This window comes from Eucalyptus grandis, chromosome 6, assembly GCF_016545825.1.
Source record: "Eucalyptus grandis isolate ANBG69807.140 chromosome 6, ASM1654582v1, whole genome shotgun sequence".
Lineage (NCBI taxonomy): Eukaryota > Viridiplantae > Streptophyta > Magnoliopsida > Myrtales > Myrtaceae > Eucalyptus > Eucalyptus grandis.
Window position 1 is genome coordinate 9,026,018 of NC_052617.1, and position 17,511 is coordinate 9,043,528.

Below are 17,511 nucleotides of genomic sequence, written 5' to 3' on the forward strand. Positions count from 1 at the left end.
TTAAAAATTTTCACTATCTTGTCGATTGCCAAATGCTCTCTTAGTATGCAATGTAGCTTCTTATAACCGCAATAGGGAAATTATTTGTTTATTTAAATTCTAAAGTTATAATTACTGTATAGAATCATTTGTAAAGGGTTATAGATAGAGTGTAATGGAACCCAATCAATCACAGCGCTCAATGTTATTTGCAATTACATGATTGGCCACGAGTTGATAGGAATGTGAATCTTTGAAGAGTAATATAATAGAGAAGACAAGCAATTTTTTACAAGGAAAACCCTTTTAAAATCAAAAGGAGAAATATCACTGTGCCACACTAAACAATCTCTTCACTAACAGTATCAATGTTAGAGTTATAATTTTTAGGGTCACAGGCTTCATCATTACAACTTCAAAGGATATTACCCCAATACACATAAAAAATTTAGGGGATACATAATTATAATGGAAATTACATGTGTGCCATTAGTAGTAAACTTTGAGCTTTAATACTACTTTGTTTTATGAGACTTCACAACTTCGTTAATCTCCCACTTGGAGGCTGATCTTCAAAATAGTAATGGTCTTTCAAAGTTTTCACTTGTCTTTATAGTCCAATGTGGTGGCAACGTCATCACTGACCATGGAGGCCTACAGAGGCAATGAACAATTGCAATTTCTCAACGGTGACAACTTTTATTAACATATCTGCTTAATTTTCTGCATTAAAATTCTTTTTCAGTGACAATATCCCATCATCTAGAAGCTAACGAATATGATGATACCTTAACTCAACATGTTTTGTCATTGAATGAGATGCCAAATTTTTTGCAAGACAAATGACATTTTGACTTAAATTCCGGCACATTTTGTGTTTGTACAGTTCTACTTAAATCAAAGCTGTTGGTTTCTTAGTACTTGTGATATTTTTATCCGGAGTTGACGCTAGACTTGGTTTCATTTAGTTAAAAGTGGAAGAATGATTTTCAGTGAAAGACATTTCATCACAGGGGAAATTTCAGCAAAATACTGGAAAACGAAAAAATGTCTCCTATTGATGTCCACTGGATCTCGTCTCCTGCCCTCTCGAAAGTTTAAGTAGAGAGACCATGAAAATTGAGGACGCGTGAATTGGCCTTCCATCAACTGGTCATTGTCCATTCACGTTGCAAAACTTTTGGGTTCTACTGTGAACTTCCGGGGTAAATGTTACCGGTGGCATTTGCCCAAAATCTAGCTTTTTGGAACCATCGGTTTATACTTTCTGTCCGTACCCGAAAAAGGGACAGGAAATGGAGACCGGATCTCGTCCGTGTGTCGGCATTTTGCACAGTTGCTCTGAGATTAACGCAGGTAACATTTTGAGATTATATCAACTGACGATGCTCTTTCTTCTGACGTACAAAGCCAGGCAACAGAATGACTTCTTTAAAAGCAACGATTTTTCTTAACCCAAGTATCCCCATATACCGAATCGCTTTTTGAAGATTGACAACATGTAGCATGTAATCCTACTGTCTCAAAAAACAAAAAAATCTTCCAATTTGGATTGTTTGTTTTGCTTAAGCCCCGACAGTGGCCAGTTGCTGGACATCCATCGGGTATGCGTACTGCGGCGCGCCGTGGAAGACCTTGTCTATGAACATGCGGGCCGCCGCTTCTGTGGGATGATATAGATCCCAAAACACATGGTCTCGCCGGTTGGGGCAGTAATGCGAGATCGGTAAGCATCCGACTTTCGCGTTCAGGTTACCAAGACCGCAACAGGCCGCTTTGACCTCTGTAAAACCTGAAGAAATGGTACAGATAGTCATTAGTCGATAGGTCTGAAGATCGGACTGATGATGTACAGAAGATTCGAAAAGGTCAGATCAAATCAGGAGTCCCTCTTGAAGTTCCTACCGTGAGCAGATGGATTCAGGACGAAGTTTTGCACGACGGCGTAGGTGTCCAAGTAGCTGTAGCTTATGTCATTGAGCTCGGCCTTCAATCCCTTCAACATTGCTTGGAGCGCCGTGTTGTACATGCGCGACCAGGAATTCGTGTCCTCCTTGCATGCGGCCGTCTTGTTCTGGTTCCTCTGCGACGGACAGCATCCGATCGGCGGGAGCCCCACGAACACGAACTTGCGCGCATCATAACTGTGGAGATGCTGCCTCAGGAATTCAGAGTTTCCCCCAAAAACGATCAGAAAACGCACCTCGGTAGTCAATAATGAACGCGTAACAATCTAATTCCACCTAAACATCACGTTAGGCTGGTTTTTGGGAATGTAGGTACCTTCAACTGATCCTTCAGCGAAGAAGCCATGAGGTCGACGTATTGCTGCGGCGTGTGCTGCTTGCGGAGATCGGAGGATCCGGAGTAGCCGAAGATGTCGTTGCTTCCGATGACGATGATGAAAAGGGACTTGGTTACGTGCTGCTTTGCGCCAGACGATCCCATGTGTTGCACCAGGCTTTCGTGCACCGCGAGGTAGTATTCCACTTGCTTGGTCAAAGGGATCGATTGTTTCTGGACGATAAGCAAAAAAAATTGAGTCGTCCTTTCACTCGAGCGGGGATAGCTCAGTTGGGAGAGCGTCAGACTGAAGATCTGAAGGTCGCGTGTTCGATCCACGCTCACCGCACTCCTCATGTTTTTCCATTTTGGCTTTTAATCTCCTTTTTCTTTTTATTTCCTCTCCTTCGTGGAGTTTTCTTAACCAATATGACCGCAAAGAGAGAACAGATTTTTTTATTTCGCTTTTAATCTCTCTCTCTCTCTTCTTTTTTCCCCCCATTTTGGGTTTTCTTAACCAATTTGACTGCAACTGACCAAAAAAAAAAAAACCAATTTGACTGCAAAGAGAATAGATCAACTCTGAATGACCAAAGACTGCATACTCCAAAAGAAACGGAACATCGTTTCTTTTTACCGTAAAGAGAACAGATTTTTTTATGTCGCCTTTGATCTCCTTTTTTTCGGGTTTTCTTAACCAACTTGACCGCAGAGGGAACATATCAAGATTAACTCTAAATGACCAAAGACTGCGTACTTAAAAAAAAAAAAAAAAAAAAAGGAAGAATATTGTCTCCTTTTCTTTTAAAGAAAAGTTATTAGATATATGGGTTTTAGTATAAATTATGAAATCGGTGTCTTGACATATATCTTCTTAGTTTGACCTCATCACATCAAATGAGCCCACCAACTGTCGGCAATCGCATGCTGTGGCTACCCATTATTTTGTTTTAGTTGAGTGGTCTTAAATCAATCACTGCCTTACAAAAAGTTCGATTCGAACCCCTTGTAAGGTCAAATTCTATTGCGAAAAAAAAAAAAAAAAAAAGACAAGTTTCTGTTACGTACGTATTTGTCAGCAGTGCCATCTAAGATGCCAGCACCTCCGGAGGCGAAGCTGACGCCGGTGAGGAATTGCGATGAAGAATTGCTCTTGCTGGAGTTGGAGACAAGGGCGAGATACGGCGGCGACGGCGGCAAGCCCAACTTCTCAGCTGCCCAAAATGTTCATAACAATCAGTCAATCGTGACGTATACCGGGGTTCCTTATTTTTGTATCCTTTTCTCTTCGCTCTAATTATGGAGAAAGCAATAATAATCTAGCGATTGGATCTAAAGTAGCGATTTCCCAGCAATAATTCAGTAGATAGTTGCGTAGAAATTGCAGCGCAACAGGAGGCGAAGATTGCAAAAAAGGGGAAGACATTTATCGCCCTTTGACATTAAAGAAGGTGAAGTTGATTCGTTCTTTCCGAAAGGCCGTGTCCCTATCACATTTATGTGGCTTTATCGCCATGACAACGAAATGACACCGCGGAAACTCAAAGCGCGGTGGAACTTTACCATTCGGCATATGCTTTTCCATGAACTTTATCTCATGAAATCACATGCCAATCAGTGCCAAAGCTTCCTAAGTTTTCAAGACGTCGATCCTCAAATTGGGGAACGTAGATGCTTGTCCATACGTGGGAGGGTCGAATCGATATCGTGTCGAGATTACGTGACGAGGCCAAGTGAGGGAGGGGTGGATCGAATGATAGACATACGGCTGTCGACGTAAGACTCGATGACCAACGAAAGAATCGAAGTGGATGCAGAGCTATGCCGACGAGCGTAGAAGTTTATGCGTACCGAGAAAATCCGCGCTGTTCTTGCCGTTGCTGAACCTTCCGGTGGCCTTCTTGTTGGGAAAATCCATGCCGTTGTGCGGGAAGTCGGCCTTGGCGAGCGAGACCGGCAAGTGGTTGTTGTTGCCCACGTCCACGAGCGAGTCCCCGAACACGAAAGCCGCCGGCACCATCTGTCCCTCCGAGCAGCCTAACCTCAGCAAAACAAGAAACACGACCCAGAAACCTTCACTCCACAAACACAGATAGAGGCCATCTTCCTGTCCCTCTCTCTCTCTTTCTCTCTCTGAGATGCCTGTCTGTGTTGTGCGAGGTATTAGAAGAGAATGAGGTGATGGGGTTCATATAGGGTTTCGTACGTGGTGTGAAAGCAGGACGGGATCTTTCTTTTTCCAATTCATCCTTTTCGGGAGTGGAGTGGACGGGACGGGTGGGGAATGAACCAGCGAGGACGGCAGATTTAGCAAAAGAGGGTTCTTCCGTCCGTCCCCAGCAAGATCTGCCCTCATCTTTGTCCTTTGGCTCTCGTCGGCTGAAGACGACACTTCTATCGTTTTCGACGATTTGTTTAGTGTTTTCTCCCATCACGGCCAGCTTTTTCAGTTCTCGTTTCCCGTTCAATGATGCCCGTCTTGACTCCCGGTTTGGACTTGACATTGATTCCGTCGCAGGGGCTATCCGATGAAAAAACCAAGTATTATTATATCTTAGTAGCGGTTAAAAAAAGGTCGATCTGGGGTATGGAATTTCTTCATGTTCCATGCTCTTCCTAGTTATTCAAATTCAATGTTCATAATTCTTGCGAGTTATATATGTAATGTGGACGATAATATTGGAAGGTTGTATGTTCTAGCACATGTGTAATGAGTATTTTTCGAGAAAGTTACCGAAAAAATTATAAATCTACCGAATTTGTGTCAATTCAATTTTAAACAATTTAATTTAGACAATTTAATTTTAAATCTTTTGACGATTTTCAACCAATTTTTGCTAAAAATTATTTATATGGACGTTAATCATCTTACGTGACACGGTTGACATGGGCCGCCGCCGCATTTGCCCTTATTTAAGCCAAATATATGTTTTACTTTCTCATATTTATAAGGTACAAGAGTAATCGAAATTCATCTTGTATATTGGAGAAACAAAATTGAGAATATATGCAAAAAAATGGATACTATTATCCAATCAATTATATCAATTCAAGCCTAAACTTTTTAATTTTGTCATATTAATCCTAAATTATTGTTCGAAATTCTAATGCAATCCTTTTTGTCAATATTCACTGGAAATTTTTTGATGTAGCGATCCAATAATCGACGGCTATCTTACATGGCATATTGCCACATCAACAATTTCTAACTGAGATGATCACATTGGAATTTCATGAAAATATGTAAGACTGGATAATTTCTCTGACAAAAAAATTATTCTTTGGCTACGATGCCATATTACATAGGACCTAGGTAACTATATACGAATGTGTTGAAGAGTATCGTGTATACTTTATAAGTCACTCTATATTTAAATGTGGATGAACAAATGAGAATGTAACCAAATTATATATATATTAGCAACGTGGCGACTAGGCTTTTGAGCGATTGAGTGGAGTGGATCCCACCAACTAGTGGGGATCAAACTCATTTCCGAGTGTAGCGTGGCATCCTGGGAGTTCGCACCGCCCCACACGCCATGCACTTTCTAAAGCTGACCATTCCCTTTCTGACTCATTAGCTATTGCTTTGCAATGCTTCCAATTACTCGGGGACAAATCCTCGAAAATCGCCCTTTTAATTAAATGATTAATTAATTCTAGGAATCTAATAGATTTGAGGTCGGATCCTTTGCATTAAGCAACTGCTTTTTTTGTAATTAACCTCCTTTTGTTATTGCTCCAGCACTTTCGAGCAGTCAAAGGACAATCCTAGGTTGCTGTTCTTTCATCACTTTCTTGTCCCTTCTTGCACGGTTCTAAGATGCCCCATCTTAGGTAGTTGAATATTGAATTAACCAGCGAGTGGCATTATTATATAGGGGGAGAAAAGCAAGCGTTGTTTGGAACGCTGTGGTGTACCGTGTAGTCTACGTGTTAGAAGATAAGTCCCAAGGAATCGACTTAGTGAATGAGGCAGATCCTTTGCTGGCGACGTCGCATCACTTCTCTCCTGCTCATGGAAACTAGGGATGGCTTCGACGTTATGTGGATGGGATCTTATCAATTGCACATGGATGGGATAGCCTTTATCTATGCACATGAGAAGCGTTTTGGCATAAGAGATTTGTATAGCTTTGCATTAGGAAAGATCATATGGTTTGGTCAATCCTCATGATGTAGGGTGTTCTGTGGTGTTGTTGCAATTCCGCGTGTTGTTATATTGACTTCTGTAGCCCGAATTTGGCGAAAAAAGAGCGAAGTTGCGGTTTCATGCGGATTGATGTGGAAGGCGATAATGAAATCCGTTGCTTCCACACTTCATGAATGTGACATTTCGGAAAATGAACATGTTTTTGACAATCTGAAACCCGCGGTTGCGCGTGGAGATCATCACACCACCCCATCGTTCGTCTTGATTTGGCTTTCTGGCATCTGTCACGTTTGTTCCTCTTGACTTGAAAAAAAGCATCGTTTATTGCACGCATTCATGGATAATAACGCGGCACATCCGACAATCTTTATTGCCTTGTGCTCCCACCACCGATGATTTTGCTTCCCCACTTACCTACCGCAATACACGTCTATCGGTCTCAAACATTTTCTTGACCGAGGCAAAGCTAACCAAGTCTCCTATTTTGAATCGCCTGCATTTTATGTCCCTTCATAGCCATGAGAATGTAGTGATGGAAAATTGATCGATTATGATGACAGAATTTGAGATGACTACTCTAGTATGTGAAATATTAAACAGGGTTGGGTTGATTTATATATCAAATCTAAGCACTTCCGCTTGTGATCCCGATTGATGGAATGACATAAGTCTAACATGTGCAGTAATCACTCAGCGCGTGTAGATGGACGGAAGCGCAGCAGCGATGGTGGGAATACAAAACGTCCGAGCATGACACAGTGGACGCTGTATTGAGTTGTGGTGGGTCATGAAAGGCTTGTGCAACCCCAAAGGAGCGGTTCTAGTCGCTCTTCTACAGGATTCCATGGAGGCTGTGGGAGGGGTCACTAGCCAGGACAAGCCAAATATGTGCTATCCTCTCCGTCGTCTTCTTTGGGTGCTCGGGCCTCTTTGGCAGTATTCAAACAATCCATCAATCATGTCCAACCTTTCACAATATCAGTTTCAACGTTATCAGGCCAGAACTACGCCATACTTCAGAAGGGATGGATTCGTACCGACATGGAGGAAATTCAAACTTAGAACGGATGTTATCAGCCGACGAGTTCACACATTGGAAGAAGAAGACACAGGTTCAACATCATTCAAAGAGCAGCCATTGCCAATTTCCAGTGTGATTATGGGGGGGTCTGCTTAGTTTGTGCTTTTTAATCTGCATTGCAGTCGATTTTCCCATGTCAAAGCTTTGAAGATTTCTTCAAGTGGGACCCTCCCAATTTCTCGTACGAATGGACTAAGACCATGAAGGTAGTTCTGTACATGTTCCTTCTCCTAGGCCCAAGCATAGGCCTAGTACAAAACGATCTTGATAACATAGGACCAATAACCTCCTAGCAAGCTTCGCATTAGAATGAATACGGCTTGTAGATTACATCGCGGTTTGTGTAGTTGCTATTTTCGAAATAGTTCATCTTAAAAGTAATTTTCCAAGAAACAGCAAATTGATACGCCAGTTTAGGGCTGACAGCTCAAGTTGTTGCAATTACAAAATATTATTATATTCTTGAACAAGCTAAAATTGATGATGAATTTTAAATACGTGTTAGCTCGTGTTTTCTTTAAACTTTGCCAAAATCTACCTCCATAATCACTGTCCAATCCTATCAATTCGTGTAGGAAATATTCTAATCCTTACACGAGTTGTCGCAATTGAGGAAATAAACGGATGGATGGTCCCCATTATTCACGTTTTTATGACAAGGATTAATTTTGATTGGTGATCTCCTCCTTTCGTTTAGTTGGATAACATATTACAAGAAGTGACTTAACGAATAGGAGCAGAAAAATTTGATTGCCAAAAATATATATGTGGAGATAAACATTAACGATGATATGTAGCATCGAGATACATTGACTATAACAATCGTTATAGTCCCATATTGACTGGCAAAGACATCTTAATGGTCAACATTATTATCGACCAACTTATAGATTTTCCGCTAGATCCGCACCTCTATTTTCAGCCTTCAAGTATCCATGATGCATTAGTCATGTAAATTATTTTTTTATTCGTTTCATCTGTGAGAAATTAGCAACTAAAACAATAAATGTTAAATATATATAACGTGTGATTTTTTTCTACACATCCCACATTTCTCACAATTATGGGTGATCAACGGGTAGAAGGACCGCTAGTCCCACTCTATCTTGAGAGGTTAATCGATGGGCTCGGTCTTAAAATTCAATATCATCATATGGACTGACTTGGGCAACACATCAAGTCTAACTTTCGGGTCCTATCCTATTAGAGCCTGCTCAATGATTATCATAACTTATATGAATCAACAGTTCTCGTACGGGGTCGACATAAAAACATATGGACGACATCTTCTCTCTAGCGATATAGATGAGGGATGCTGATAAAAATATTTTTAAATTGTTGGCTTTTTGTGAAGCGAAAGGATATGTACCAATGACATTATCTCTTCCTCCTCTCCCGGAACTGGACGTAGACTCCTGATCGTGAGTCAATAAATAAGGCCAGGAAGTGTCAACCTTTGAAAATGCATCCAACATTAATGATCAGACCATGTCGATAGTCAAAGTTGAGATGCCGGTCATCTCATTATAATCTCTCTTGCAGCAATAATTGACCGTTCAACTTACCTAACATGTTATTCTTGTTTCATATATAAACTTAAAAGATCGTTACAAACTCTCGACTGTCTCATGTTTCCTAGGACTTCCCACATTTATTGAAGACACCACCATTTTAATCAAAGATGACTGGCTCTATTAGAGCTCTAGAAGATGGCATGAACCATCCCAAAAAAATTGTCCAAACAGATATTTGTGATCATTCGAGGATGAATCTCCAACCCACTTTTGTACATCCAAAGTTTAACCAACCCTAAGATGAAATTCTCGTTGTTAAAAACCCTCATCTCTTCTTCTCTATTTATCTATTTATGTAATTTTTGTGACAGGAAAATTGACCTTGAATAACTAAATCTCATTCTTATAAATTACTTCATGAACCTTGTAAATTCAAACATGAAATTGTTTCCACTTAAACTTGTGAAAATAACAAAAAACTCAATTCGTACGCCTAATACACTTAAGCAAATCGATACAGAATCACTAAAAGTCAAAGCACTAGGATTTAATTTCTTCTCTTCTGGAGTGAATAAATGAGTACGAAATTGCATCTGTCTAATCTTTGACTGTTGACCTTTAGCACTCTTCTTTACAGCTGTCCAATCTCTCAGGTCACTGGCCAGAAAGTTATTATCGGATTTGATGGGTGAATTCCAAAAAAATCTCAAATTTTAAGTCTAATCCTAAATTTGCCCCAAACATTTTTTTTTGTCTCTTAAAAGATCTCAAACTTTAAGTCCAATTTTAAATTTGCCTTGAATTTTTTTTTTGTCTCTAAACTTTCTCTCAAATCTGTTCCGAACTTTTCTTTTATCTTAGAAAAATTCCAAATTTTAGGTCCAATCTTAAATTTACCCCAATTTTTTTTTTTGTTGAAAAGAAAATCATCAATTTTTATTGTAGTCCAAAATTTGCCTCTATTAGCCCTCTATCCAAAAGTCACGGTTAGTAGTCCCTAACTTTTTTATATCCTAGAACGGTTTTATTTTGAAGATAATTTTCCATGTCGCCTTACTAATGTATATTTATTATCGAAGTAGAAATACCACGTTAAGTTGTGATTAGACCACGTGGTAAATTTGAGAATAGATTAAACATTTGTATTAAGGATAAAACTCCAAATTGGTACACTCGTCATATGTTATGTGTTATCTAACTTATCAATTTGATAGCAATTTGATGGGAATTAATGAATGGTAAATTTATCATAGTTGTACTATTTTGGGACTTTTTGTAATTAAAAAACTAGTTTGAGATAAATTTGTAACATATATGCCAGTTTTGGGGTTTTTTGTGGTTAAAAAATTAGTTTGGAGTAAATTTGTCATATATATACCAATTTGACGTTTTTCATGGTGTTAACACCTTTTTTTTAGACAAAAGAAAATTTGGGAAGATTTAGGATTGAACTTAAAGTTTAGGAAGACAAAAGAAAAGTTTGTGGTAGATTTGAGACTAGACCTGAAGTTTGGTTTCTCTTTTAGATAAAAAGAAAATTTGGGGCAGATTTAGGATTAGATTTAAAGTTTGGGATTTTTTTGGAATTGACCCTAGATTGGACATATCAACCTATGTAGAAATTTAAAAAATTATTGATGTATTAGTCAAAACGTGCTAAGAATATAAACAGATCACGATTGGTTCGTTATATTGGACATAAAATAATCTATCATCATCTTTCGGAAGTATGACTTCACCAGTTGATTTGACTTAGCACACGCAATTGTTCTTTCCCCTTCCCCTGCCGTCTGTCTTCCTGGTAAGCTCTCTCTGTTCCTCCTCCACTTCATCTTCCATTTCACTTGACAACGGTTAGATAGAAATTTAATCAATCGATCGATGACGTTGAGACGTTTGCGAATTCTAGTGTACCGAGCAAAACTTCTTTGATGCAGCGATGGAGTTTGGTGGTGGCGCTGCAACTAAAATATCGAATCATGCGAAGTTATCTCTTTGTTATATGCTCTAATCTCAGTCTTTGCGCCACTTTCAGCAGCGATTAGTTCAGGTGGGTTCGAGCATGGCGGCAATGGAGAACGTCATTAGGGACGATGTCCTGGAATGGGTGAAAAACGATACCCACCGCTTCCTCAATGCTGTTATTAGAGTCGGCGACCTGAATCGCACCGTCGAGTAAGCTAATACTGACACCACCTACTATTTTCACAGCTAATAGAACATTAACTGCTCATTTCGAGCTTTGATGATCGAGTTGATTTTTTTTTAATTTTTTTTCAGGTTTTATAAAAAGTGTTTTGGGATGCAGTTGTTAAGCCAAAAAGACTTCCCTGAGGAGAACTACAGCAAGGCCATAGTTGGTTTTGGACCTCAGGAGTCTCACTTCGTGCTGGAGCTGATATATAGTATGCTCACCAAACACATTCCTCATCTAATTCCTACTTCATTTGTCGAATTTCCGAAGGAAAATTTTGGCATTGACTTGTCTAATTAGAGATTCGGCAATATATTTGATCATATTTAACACGTTCAACTTCTTAATCGATAGTCTATGGAGTTGAGAAATATGAGGTTGGGACAGCATGGGGGCACTTTGGAATTGCAGCTCAAAACGTGAGTTTTTCTGTCGTTGTCACGGTGAACTTTCTGTTAGAAACAACTCGTTCGAGGTTCCAACAGTTCTAAGTTATCGTGTTTAGATATATCCGATTGTGGAGAAAGTCCGACAATTAGGCGGGGTTGTCACGAAAGAACCGGGGAAAAATGAAGGGGGATCGCAAGTCTATGCTTTTGTGGAGGATCCAAATGGCTATAGCTTCGAGCTCCTCCAGCGAGGGCCGACTCCCGAACCGCTCTGCCAGATCATGCTTCAAGTGACCGATCTGGATCGCGCCATCAGCTTCTACGAGAAGGTAAAATTAGACTTTGGACATTTGGATTTCTCGGTTTCACATTCCTGATAAGTACATGCTTCTTTCACACCATGTAGAACAGCAGAAGTCGCTCCAAATGCTGTTTCTTATTCCATATGAATCACATTAGTTTATCCGTTTCTTTTTCCTAATTGCGCCGCAACCATGGGTGCAGGCACTGGGCATGAACATACTCTTCAAGTACGATAGCCCTCAACATCAGGTGAACCTTAACTCAAGATAATCGAAACAAAATCAAACATGGACATAATGCCCCGTCTAACTATATGTTTAACTTTGCAGTTTGCAATAGCTATGGTGGGTTATGGATCAGATCAAACGCAGACCACTGTCCTTGAGCTCAAGTACGACTACAACGTGACTGAGCTCACCGCAGGCAATGCGTATGTTCATGTAAGCGAGACAAATTTTCCCCACACCTAGTCCGTTTGTTAAGGCTGCCCTTTGTCCGTGCGCTAATTGGTTCGACCGTCTCAATTCATAGGCGGCGATAGGCACCAGTGATGTATACAAAAGCGCTGCGGCTGTTGCACAGATTACGCAAGAACTTGGAGGAAAGATCGTTCACCCGCCAGGCCCGAACCCCTTAACTGGCACCAAGACGACTTCATTCCTCGACCTTCATGGCATGAAAACCGTGAGTCCTCGCATTCCAATCTTTTTCTTCACCTCAAAGTTCTGCTCGCTGGTGTGTATAGATATGTGTAGCTGATATAATTGCATGGTGTATTTTCGTTTACAGGTTTTGGTGGACAATGAGGATCATCTAAAAGAGATAAAGAATGACGGCCAGTGAGATGGACGGCTTCACTGACAAAGATGGATTCTGAATGCGTTTCTTTCTTCCCAGTTCCAATAAATTGTTCGTTGTTAAGGCAAATAGTTGAATTGCTCATTTTACAGCGAGACAGTTTGTAGTAAGATCATACTTATTATTCGGAAGAATGTTCACTTCACAATCTTTTTCTGGCTCCTCAATGTGCGAACTTCGGGCCTCGGCAATTTGATACTCTCATTTAAGACTCACTTGACTGTGCAACATGAAATGCTTTGCCTTCGAGAATTCGTTTCGCTCGAGCCAAATTCTGCATCCTGATCCATGACCTGTCTTCGGATACCACAACTGCGTAGTATGTGGACTGTTTCATCATACAATCTGCTGGTTGATGTCTATCAATAAGCTACAATATAGTCGATTGAACAAGAATGTAGAAAGCTTTGAATGCTGAAGCCAAGAAAAAGCTCGAATTGTCGATCTCCTTTCTGACAAGATACTGAGGACTTCTTGTTGAGCTCTATGACATATTTGCTTGTCTTAATAAAAGAACAGTGTGCCCATAGTTATGTATAGACTAAATGTGCGTTATCTTGGAACACTCTTTCACCATAGTCTTCTGCTATACCATAAGCTTGAAATGAAAATGCTTAAGCATAACAAGTGGTCGTATGCTGGTTTCTTAAATGGTTATTTCTGGTAAATTAATCTCTCTTTTGGGGATCACATCAACACAATAGATTAAAAGTTCATGGATCTTATTACATATTTGACCAAAATTAAAGGACCACTTATGTTATTTTCCTGTTCTATCTCGAGAGGTGAATGGGTGCGCTTGGTCCTAATACTCAATAGTATCATATGGATGGGTTTGGACAACTCATCGGGCTTCATTTTCGAGCTCTGTCCTGTCGAGCTTGCCAAATAATCACATTTACTCATAATGAATATGAATTGACGGTTTCGATGCGGGATTTATAGAAAAATATATGAACGATATTTTTCAAAATGATATCGATGATCAATGATGACAAGAAATATTTTTGAATTATTAATTTTTTGGTGAAGCGAACGGATATGTATCAAATGCATTATCTCTCCCTCGCCCTGCCACAAAAGTCCTGATTGTGAGTCAATCGATAAGGCCAGGAAGTGTCAACCTTGGAAATGGCGTACAAGAGTGATGGTAAGACCGAGTTGATCGTCAAAGTTGAGGTGCCGATGATTCCATAAATAGTCTTTCTTGCGGCAATAATTGACGTTCGACATATATAACATGCATCTGTTTCATATATAGAGTTAAAGGATCATTAAAAACTCTCAACTGTCTCAAATTTCTCACAACTTGCCGTATACATTGAAGACACTACAATTTTAATCAAGGAGAATTGACTATGTCAGAATTCTAGAAGATGGCATGACCCCACCAGGATAATTCTCCAACAGATATTCGTAATTATTAGAAGACGTATTTGAATGTTGAAAGGTCAATGATACCTAGATAAAGTTCCATAGTTGAAATAGTCTTGCGACTTCTTTACTCTTTATTTCTTAATGCAATCTTTGTAACGGTAATTGACTTTGAATAGCTAAATTTTATAAATCTCGTAGATTCAAACATGAAATTGTTTGTATTTAAAATGTGAAAAGAAAAAAATCCGGATGTTGTGCCTAATCCACGTGTGCAAATCCTTACAAAATCACTGAAAGTCGACGCCATGATGATGGTTTTTATTTTCCTAGGCATATAAATATTAGCACGAAATTTGCATCTGCCTAATCTTTGACTGTTGACTTTAGTATTATTCTCCACCTTTCGCTAATCTCTCGGGTCGTTGGCCAGAAATTTTCTATCCTATTTGACATATTAACCTATCTAGAAACTAAGAATATGTTGGTATATTAAATTATGGTCAAAACGTGCTAAGGTTATAAATAGATCACGATCGGTTCGTTATTTGACATAAAACAATCAATCGTTATCTTTTAGAGGGGACAACTTCATCAATGGAAATGACTAAGCACACGCAATTGTTCTTTCCTCTGCTCATCCTGTCTGTCTTCCTGGTAAGCTCTCTCTGTTTCTTCTCCACTTCATTTTCCATTTTGCTTGTCCAAGGTTAGATGGAAATTTAATTAATCGACCATGTCATTGAGAGTTTTGCGGATTTCTAGCACGTTGAGACAAACTTCTTCGACGCAGCAGCGCTGCAATATATTGAAATCATGCAAAGTTGTCTTGTTGTATGCTCTAATCTTACTCCTTATGCCCATTTTAGCTGTGATTAGTTCGATGAATATGATAAGCGCACGTTAACGCTCAACATGTCAATTGGGTCCAAGTTCGAATTCTCAGTCTCTGAGTGTAGTTGCTGATCTCAGTTTTAATACCTGCCATGTCGATCAGGTGGGTTCGAGCATGGCGGCAACAGAGAATGTAATTAAGGATGACATCCTGGAATGGGTGAAGAACGACACCCATCGCTTCCTCAATGCCGTCATTAGAGTCGGTGATCTGAATCGCACCGTCGAGTAAGCTAATGCTGAGACCACCTTCTATCTTCACAGCTAATAGGGACATTAACTGCTCAGTTCAAGAATTAATGATCTCGTTGACTCCTTTTTTCAGGTTTTATAAAGAGTGTTTTGGGATGCAGTTGTTGAGCCAAAAAGACTTCCCAGAGGAGAAATACAGCAAGGCCATAGTTGGTTTTGGACCTCAGGAGTCTCACTTTGTGCTGGAGCTGATATATAGTATGCTCACCGAACATTTTCCTCATCTGGTTCCTGCTTGATTAGTCAAATTTTCGAAGGAAAATTTTGGCATTGACTTGTCCAATTAGAGATTCAGCAATATTGAGATTATATTAACATGTTCGGCTTCTTAATTGACAGTCTACGGAGTCGAGAAATATGAGGTTGGGACAGCATGGTCGCACTTTGGACTTCAGTTTCTAGATGTGAGTTTTTCTGTTGCCGTCATGGTGAACTTCCTGTTTAGAAAAAACTCGTTCGAGATTCTAACTGTTCTAAGTTGTGGCGTTTAGATATATCCGGTTGTGGAGAAAGTACGACAAGCAGGTGGCGTCATCACGACAGAACCGGGGAGTCATGGGGGGCAGCAGGTCTATGCTTTTGTGGACGATCCGAATGGCTATAGCTTCGAGCTCCTCCAGCGAGTGCCGACTCCTGAACCGCTCAACCATTTCATGCTTCAAGTGGCCGATCTGGATCGTGCCATCAGTTTCTACGAGAAGGTGAAATTAGACTTTTAAACTTTCGATTTCTCGGTTTCACATTCCTGATAAGTACGTTCTTCTTTTACACCGTCTAGGACAGCAAAAATAGCTCCAAACGTGATATGTTATTTCATATAAATCATATTATCATCATTTTATTATTATTCATTTCTTTTTCCTAATTGCACCGCGACTCTGCATGCAGGCATTGGGTATGAAAGTCCTCTTGAAGTACGACAGCCCTCAAGATAAGGTGAAGCTTAAATCAAGATAAGCAGAACAAAATCATATATAGACATGACGCCCTGTCTAACTGTATGTTTAATTTTGCAGTTTACAATAGCTATGGTGGGTTATGGATCAGATTATATTCAGTCACCGGTCATCGAGCTCAGGTACAACTACAACGTGACCGAGTACACTGCAGGCAATGCGTATGTTCATGTAAGTGAGACGAATTTTCCACCCACACCTAGTCTGTTTGTTAAGACTGCCTTTTGTCCGTGCGCTAATCGGTTCGACTGTCTCAATTCACAGGCCGCGATAGGCACCAGTGATGTATACAAAAGCGCTGCAGCTGTTGCACTTGTTACACAAGAACTTGGGGGGAAGATCGTTCGCCCACCGGGCCCAAATCCCGTAACCGGCACCAAGATGACTTCATTCCTTGATCCTGATGGCAGGAAAACCGTGAGTCCTCGCACTCCAATCTTTTCTTCTTCACCACAAAGTTCAGCTGGATAGGATATATAACCATTTATTATATAGCTGATATAGTTGCACTAAGCGATTTTTGTTTACAGGTCTTGGTGGACAATGAGGATTATCTGAAAGAGATAAAGAATAACGGCCAGTGAGATGGACAGCTTCATATTGCGCAAATAATTGGTAGAGATTTTCGTTGTATTTATTATTTATTTATGGTTTAGATTATCATTTAATTACGTCGCTCATGTAATTTTCTGTGCAATTCATGTTCCCCAGGTTGCTGAAAACAAAGAGAGAAACAGAATAAACCGCAATGAAGCAGGCGTTCACAAAGATTGTTTCTGATTGCATTTCTTTACAGTTAAGCATTTATATGGTTCATTGTCAACGTGAATAATTGGATTGGTCGTTGTTAATTTTAAATGCAGTAAGACAGTTTGTATTAAGATCATGTTAATTATTTGGAAGGATGTTCACTTCACAATCTTTTTTCCAACTCAAATGTGGGAACTTGGGGTCTCAGCAATTCGCTACTCACATTTAAAATTCGCTCGACCGTGCAATATGAAATGCTTCGGCTTCGAGAATTTGTTTCGCGCAAACCAAATTCTGCATCCCGGACCGTCTTCAAATACCACAAAGTGTAGTATGTGGACTGTTTCTCCATCCAATCTGCTGGTTGATGTCTATTAATAAGCTACAACAAAGTCAATTGATCAAGAATATAGAAGGCTTTGAATGCTGAAGCCAAGAAAAAAGTCCAAATTGTTGATCTCCTTCTTGACAAGATACTGAGGACTTTCTTGTTGAGCTCCATGACATTTTTGCTTATCCTAAAACAAGTAC

At 39.9% G+C, this 17,511-nt stretch overlaps 3 protein-coding genes and 1 non-coding gene across 4 annotated transcripts; 3 read left to right on the plus strand and 1 right to left on the minus strand.

The window, feature by feature from the left end:
* Positions 1-1,326: 1,326 nt before the first annotated feature.
* LOC104448219 (GDSL esterase/lipase At5g55050) lies at positions 1,327-4,630 on the minus strand. Its single transcript, XM_010062019.3, has 5 exons — positions 4,114-4,630; positions 3,331-3,476; positions 2,263-2,496; positions 1,885-2,134; positions 1,327-1,771 (listed from the first exon to the last, which is right to left on the minus strand). The coding sequence occupies exons 1-5, from the start codon at positions 4,280-4,282 to the stop codon at positions 1,545-1,547; spliced, it is 1,026 nt and encodes a 341-aa protein (XP_010060321.2). The 5' UTR covers positions 4,283-4,630; the 3' UTR covers positions 1,327-1,544.
* TRNAF-GAA lies at positions 2,539-2,611 on the plus strand. Its single transcript has one exon. It is a non-coding gene; the product is annotated as a tRNA-Phe (tRNA).
* Positions 4,631-10,693: 6,063 nt separating the features above from the next.
* LOC108953824 (lactoylglutathione lyase GLX1-like) lies at positions 10,694-12,902 on the plus strand. Its single transcript, XM_010062022.3, has 9 exons — positions 10,694-10,811; positions 11,061-11,185; positions 11,291-11,415; positions 11,559-11,623; positions 11,710-11,922; positions 12,098-12,145; positions 12,226-12,336; positions 12,428-12,580; positions 12,686-12,902. The coding sequence occupies exons 2-9, from the start codon at positions 11,073-11,075 to the stop codon at positions 12,737-12,739; spliced, it is 882 nt and encodes a 293-aa protein (XP_010060324.2). The 5' UTR covers positions 10,694-10,811; positions 11,061-11,072; the 3' UTR covers positions 12,740-12,902.
* Positions 12,903-14,680: 1,778 nt separating this feature from the next.
* On the plus strand, positions 14,681-17,146 carry LOC104448221 (lactoylglutathione lyase GLX1). The gene is made up of 10 exons (XM_010062021.3): positions 14,681-14,785; positions 15,126-15,250; positions 15,348-15,472; positions 15,614-15,678; positions 15,766-15,975; positions 16,163-16,210; positions 16,291-16,401; positions 16,495-16,647; positions 16,761-16,845; positions 16,942-17,146. Exons 1-9 carry the CDS (start codon positions 14,726-14,728, stop codon positions 16,812-16,814), a joined length of 951 nt encoding a protein of 316 aa, XP_010060323.2. The 5' UTR covers positions 14,681-14,725; the 3' UTR covers positions 16,815-16,845; positions 16,942-17,146.
* The last annotated feature ends 365 nt before the right edge of the window (positions 17,147-17,511 follow it).